The 6,000-nt window shown below is 43.2% G+C and overlaps 1 protein-coding gene and 1 non-coding gene across 6 annotated transcripts in view; one reads left to right on the top strand and one right to left on the bottom strand.

The window, feature by feature from the left end:
* Positions 1 to 2,719: 2,719 nt before the first annotated feature.
* Positions 2,720 to 6,000, bottom strand: part of LOC135390634 (ATP-binding cassette sub-family G member 5-like) — a 59,694-nt gene continuing 56,413 nt past the window's right edge. For 3 of the 5 annotated variants that reach the window (XM_064620412.1, XM_064620411.1, XM_064620413.1), the window contains exon 11: positions 2,721 to 3,669. In XM_064620412.1, the coding sequence (XP_064476482.1) occupies positions 3,303 to 3,669 (367 nt within the window). In that variant the 3' untranslated portion in view covers positions 2,721 to 3,302. Of the gene's footprint in view, positions 3,670 to 6,000 lie in introns of all 5 variants that reach the window. The other 2 variants (XM_064620410.1, XM_064620409.1) reach the window with 1 other exon arrangement.
* Trnac-gca (transfer RNA cysteine (anticodon GCA)) lies at positions 3,790 to 3,861 on the top strand. Its single transcript has one exon. It is a non-coding gene; the product is annotated as a tRNA-Cys (tRNA).

The following is a 6,000-nucleotide window of genomic DNA, read 5'->3' as shown; positions in this document are numbered from 1 at the left end:
TTCGCTTTATGACCAAAATCTGTGGGAACGGTGGTGGTCATATTAACGAGGGTTCACTGTAATGCGTGCATCGAAAATGCCCGACAAAGAAAATAAAATCCAGCTCCCCCATCCCCGAGCCTACTCCCTTCTCTGCAGTCTCGAACTGGCAACAATCTCGCCTTCCCATTAAACGACAGCACAACATTAGGCGATCGTTGGCATGCACTTTCATCCCCCGGCCGCAAGAGCGTAAACGCACATAACTCAGCACACTTTAGCGCCTTCAGCGACCCCTACGGGAGGTACCCCTATAGATGAGATCCCATTGAGAAATAGACCCCCCATAGCGAAGGCGTGTCTAATGTGGGTTACGTGCTGCTGGGAGATGACAGTGTTGTTGCATTAGTAGAGGAAGTTCTTGTCGCGTTTCTGCCATAGCAGGCGAGCCTTCTTATATTGGCTGTGTCGGTTCACTCATAAAGGCGACACCATGGAACGTGTTCGGGAGAAGTAAGACACAACGCAAGAAATGGGCATGCTTTGTAGTTGGTCGCCAGTGAAACCTTGAGGACAAGGATTGAGGATGATTACACGCCGTGGTGCTCTTAGAAACGTCCTGGAAATATCCGATGATGACGAGGTAGACCCCACTCTGCGTTGAAATGGCGGGGCATTAACAGCTCAAAGTCTCCCCATCGTTTCCTTCACATAAAAAAATTATACGAGGCATTTTTTTAAAGCATCATTTACAGAATTTTTATAACAAAGCTATGAGAGCTACCTGGATGCGATATTCACAGGTGCGTTATGCCAAAGAACCACCTATAGATAGAGAAAGCCTGCGCGTTGCATCCTCTCCCTCCTTCACTGCGTGGACATTTAGAGTCAGAATTCGTCTGCTGCTGCGATTCACCGTTCTGCGAATACGAGAACCCGCAAATGATTGCAGATCATTGGAAACTGCAGACCTAAATATTTAGACAAAACGTGCCAGCCGCTTTAAAAAAAATCAATTTTGAGAAAGATTGGGACGAGTTTGCGCTTTATTTCCCAGTGTTCCCATTTAATACGCGGGGACGTTCAATCACAACTCGCAGACGACGACGGGGGTTCTCCATGGCCACGACCGCTGAAAGCACGTTCGTGATTGGCTACGAGCGTTGAAAGCACGATCCTCATTGGCTGACTCTTAATTGTTACGTCACCTCGAACGAGCGCGCAGGCTTTCTGTATCTAGGTGGTGTTGGTCATGCGGCCAGGCAGACATCCTATGGGGAAGAGCAATTGGAGCCGGCCATTATTTAAATCCATCCTCTCGATTAGTTATCATTAAACTAGCACGTATTTTGAGATATAAATCGCCAAATTGAGCTATGCAAATGAACTGAAACTGAAGCCACGTACATCTCGAGCGCAAAATAGAGGGAAAGGGCGTTTGCGTCGGAGGGAACGCTCCTCTGTTGGCCAAATAGACCGCTTTCCGGCCCAGATAAGCCGAAGCGACGTCGTTTCTGCGCTCGAGAAGTGCGTAGTTCTGGTTTCGGCTCATTTGCGTACCAAAGTTTGGCGGTTTATTTATTTATTTCCACATTGAGTGCCCACAAACAGCTGTTAGGCCTTTGATAGCGGTGCACCGTACATAAAGAAGAAGACAGAAATACAAATTTACAAATGCAAACAAACAATCTAATGGCAAGCGAACAAATTAAACGCAATAGAAATGCAACATGCGCTTATCTCATTATCTCTCTTATCTCTCTTTATATATCTCTCTTATCTTATATCTCAAAGTAGGTGCTCGTTTCAGGACTTTTGAGAACGAGGGTAGATTCAAATAATGGTCGCCTCCAATTCTGTTGTCTCGCATTTTTCGCGAAAACATTGAACTGAAAAAGGCACGTAACGAATTTTAGGTAATTAGTCGTCCACTTGTTACACGCTGTTTCCCACAGAATGCCCGCATGACCGCGTAACCCACCCGCACAAATGGCATCAGTGCTGCTCTCACAGCTTAAAAAAAAGTAATAATAGAAATATGTAAAGGATAAAAAAAACATGTCGAAAGGTCTGTTGTCCATTCTGTCCAGCGTTCTTCACAAAACATGTCATCTCATATAAAGCTATCGAAGTTACAGCTTCGAAATTTAGTCACTATCCATATAGTCCCCTTTCGATGCCACACAATTAGCTCAGCACGGTTTAAACTAACGGAAACATTTATTTTGAATCTTCTCTAGAAATGGCAAAACATTCGTATCAAAAATTCAATAAAATCGATATTTTTTTTAAATGCGACGTGGTCAAGCATTACGTGTTGCCCGATCCTACAGTCAACAATACAAACGCTCGTTTCTGCATGGAACAACAACAACATTTTTTTTAATAACAACAATACATTTTTCACATTTTTTTTTAGAATTTTTCAGTCACGAAGGGGTGAGTCGCTTCCTGTGACAATTCTTTCCAAAACTCAAAGTGTTATTGAAAGGAAAACAATGTACCGTATTATTAGGACATCCGGGAGATTAAAACGAATGTAACAAGGCATTGCCTGGCTATATCCAGGAACAGCTTTTAAAAAATCAAACATTGGATACTACAGTGCTGGGTTAAACATGCGGCTTCGGAAGGAGATGACATGGTGGGCGAGTTTTGAACCTTTGTAGCTATTTTTTTTTTTTTCTTTTAATACTAACTCCAGCTCGATAAACTTCCCGATCATCCAGTGATTTATCCATATCCCTACCCCAATGTTTCATGGCACCCCCAACTTTTTTACCTGTGCACCCCCTATAAGGGTGGTTCTTCATAATTTCAGCTGTAACTGTAATAATCAACCCCCCTCGTGCTTGGGATGCTCGATAAACCACTGTGATAATCCCCCGTATATAGTGAAACAGACCTATAAAAGCCGTAAACAGTTTAATTCATTCATCTACTTCACATATATAAAATATAAACTTGCGCAACAGATCGCATATTTCGCAGTCATAAAATACAATATGTTATACTCTGACAAACACTCTTGACGTCATCCCTGCTCCCCGGGAAGCCATATCGCACTCGCTGTAGATTCATGATTAATGGTAATGCAACTTCGCCTGACGAAGATGAAGCGACGACTTCCCCGGGAAAAAAAGATTTTTCTTCATGGAGTCGGAACGAAGTCACTTCCACACGTTTCTATATGTCTTTTTCTCAAGTTTCAACAACAGCACTAGCGTAAAATAAATCGACAGAGAAAGGAGAAAGTAAAAAATACCGATGCCTCTCTCTCTCTCTCTCGATATGGGTCACGACAACAAATCGATGGCGACCTCTCAGTCCCTGAACTTCGACTTGATCGAGGAAGGCAATGGAATGATATGCGAAATGACGTTGACGACGTAAAAACCACCCACGAAGGCGAAACAAAGTCCGAAGTTGAGCCAGTACTGGATGTCCACTTCGCTCTGTCCACGACCGGTGCGGAACTTGTGTCCCAAGTAGTGAGTGCCGTTGATGAAGAAGCACCTGCCGGGGTCGACGTTCGGCCCGCACGAATAGGAGCCGGTACCGTTTAGCGACGGAAGGTACTCCAAGCCAGGGTGCATGTCAAACTCGTTTTGTTGTAGGAAGGCACCAGCGTAACGGTGCATCACCGCGTACGTGAGGTAGTAGGCCCAGTCTGGCAGGACCACCAGGCTCCTGAAAAGTGTAAAAGTTGCTCGTAAAATCCGCGTGAGAACCGAAAAGGAACGGTAGTTGCAAGCGGAAAACAGCCGACATTCCGGTTACATGCTCGTCAAACGAAGGATGAGAGACAGTGGGGGTATAGCTCAGTGGTAGAGCATTCGACTGCAGATCGAGAGGTCCCCGGTTCAAATCCGGGTGCCCCCTCTTTTTCACTTTTTTGGGAAATATTATTCTAACCAAAAAGGTCAGGCTCATTTCAAGTTTTTTCACCTTTTTTGCCCCTTTTCTCTAATCATTTTGCTGTCACCGCGAAGTCACTATACGGCTGTGATCGAGCAGTGTATATAGACGGGAACATAATGAGACGTTGGTTTATCTACGCCCCTCTCTCCTTTCCCGAACGTTTGGCAGCACCCCCTAACTTTTTTCCTGTGTACTACTGTTACGATGTAACTTCACCCCCGATTTCCAACCCCACCCACCCCCGATCATATTTATTAGAACAAAGGAAAAAAGGGGGAAAGGTCAATTTTGGGTTCATACTCCGCATGGTGAATGGATCAGAGGCTAGGAAATGCGTTACATATGCTTGCAGAGGTTTTTTTATTTCTTATTTTTTTTTATATATGTTCATTAAGAGAACGAAAAGAAAACAGAAAAGGTCAGAGAGGCTGATGCCGGCTTACTTTTCAAAAACAAATAATGCTCATAAATAAATAAAATAAAATCAGAGCAACGACGGATTTCGTATGATTAGGTTTTTGGATCTCTTCTTTGTTCGTTGGGTGACAAAAATGCGCATGCGAAGGCAACGCGGGACACACATTAATTAAATGAAGGAACGTGTTAACATGACACCGTTAATAAGAAGAATGACAATAATAATAAAATGCGGTTATACAATTACAGCCACCTTCGATGTGACCATCATGGGAAAAAAAAAAAAAAGAACGCTCCAACTTTTTTTCTTTTTAAACCTCGAAGAATGGAATCTGATTATGCGTGCCAAGATGAGGAACACGCCTCATTAGTGTTGCAATTCTATAATTTTATTCGTCGCTGCACGAAGTTAATGGATCTCTTCCTTGGCTCCGTGCGACGATCAAACCGGACAAAGCCGTACGCATTAACGTAAATTAAATAAATTCTCGAGACATTAGTGCATACCTGGCGAGATTGCGAGTGCATTTCATTTATTACTGAAGCACCACCACACGGCGTGCCATATGCCCCATGCGAAATATTGTGCAACGAACATATCACTGTTTTATTTATTCTTGTTTGAATTGGTACGTTTTGTTTCGCACTCTAATTCCATTACGCCTCTTTGTTTTGCGTTAATAGTGATCTTTATCGAAAATTAAAGTTTTATGTTCTCGCGTTCAACACCGACAGTTTGAACCGACATTCTCGCAATGAGCCAAAAAAAAAAGAAGGAGCTTGGCGCGATATAGAACCGCCGCCGAAATTACTTGAATGAAATTTCGCAGTCGAAATAGGCCAAAGTACGTAGAATTATTACGACACCTCACCCCCGCGTCAACCCTCTTCGGCGGAGACACAAAGTCACGCTGACGCGAGGAGATACAGTACGTCATTACCGGACGGAGTCTCCGCGCACCGGGTAATATTCGAGACAATGCCCGAATTATTATGCGGTCTTAATTATTTTTATTTTTTATTTTTTATTTTTTTATTTATCAATACTGCCAGCTGCTTGTTAGCAGCCAAAGCAGGGGTGGGACATACATTGTAAAGCTTACAGCAACTAAAACGAGCACTGCAGTAAAAAAAAAAACACACAATAACCTCCAACAACAAGAAGATACACTCAAAACATCAAAACAAGAATCTTTTGTGGAAAGTAATTACAGCTGATCACCAACGACAGCTAAAAATGCATTCACGGATGTTGCATGTACCGCGTCTGCAGGAAGACAGTTCCAGTCAGTTGTGGTCCGTGAAAAGAAACTATATTTAAAGGAGTCTGTCCTAGGAATTTCTGTTCTGAACTGCAAATGGTGTGATCGAGTTCGACAATGTGAAGCTAATTGAGACAATTGAGTAAGACAATGTGAAGGTAATTGCCAGCGTTGTTGCTGCGGTGACGGTTCGTACGTTCCGGTTTCTGCTTTGTAAAGCGCACCGAGTCTGCAAATTTCATGCAAAAGTTGTCCATTATGCATCAAACGAAAGAGTCACGGCTCGCCCATATTTCGGTCGCACATCCCTGCGACGTCTGCAAGAGATGTCCTCTTAACGGTACCTGATATTAAAACCACCCTCTTCAAAGAGATTCCGTTCTCGTCGTTCCCTCGAAATATATATAATGTTATACATTAC

Source organism: Ornithodoros turicata, chromosome 4, assembly GCF_037126465.1.
Source record: "Ornithodoros turicata isolate Travis chromosome 4, ASM3712646v1, whole genome shotgun sequence".
NCBI lineage: Eukaryota > Metazoa > Arthropoda > Arachnida > Ixodida > Argasidae > Ornithodoros > Ornithodoros turicata.
Note: the sequence above shows the minus strand (reverse complement) of the source record. Positions and strands in the feature narration are given on the sequence as shown.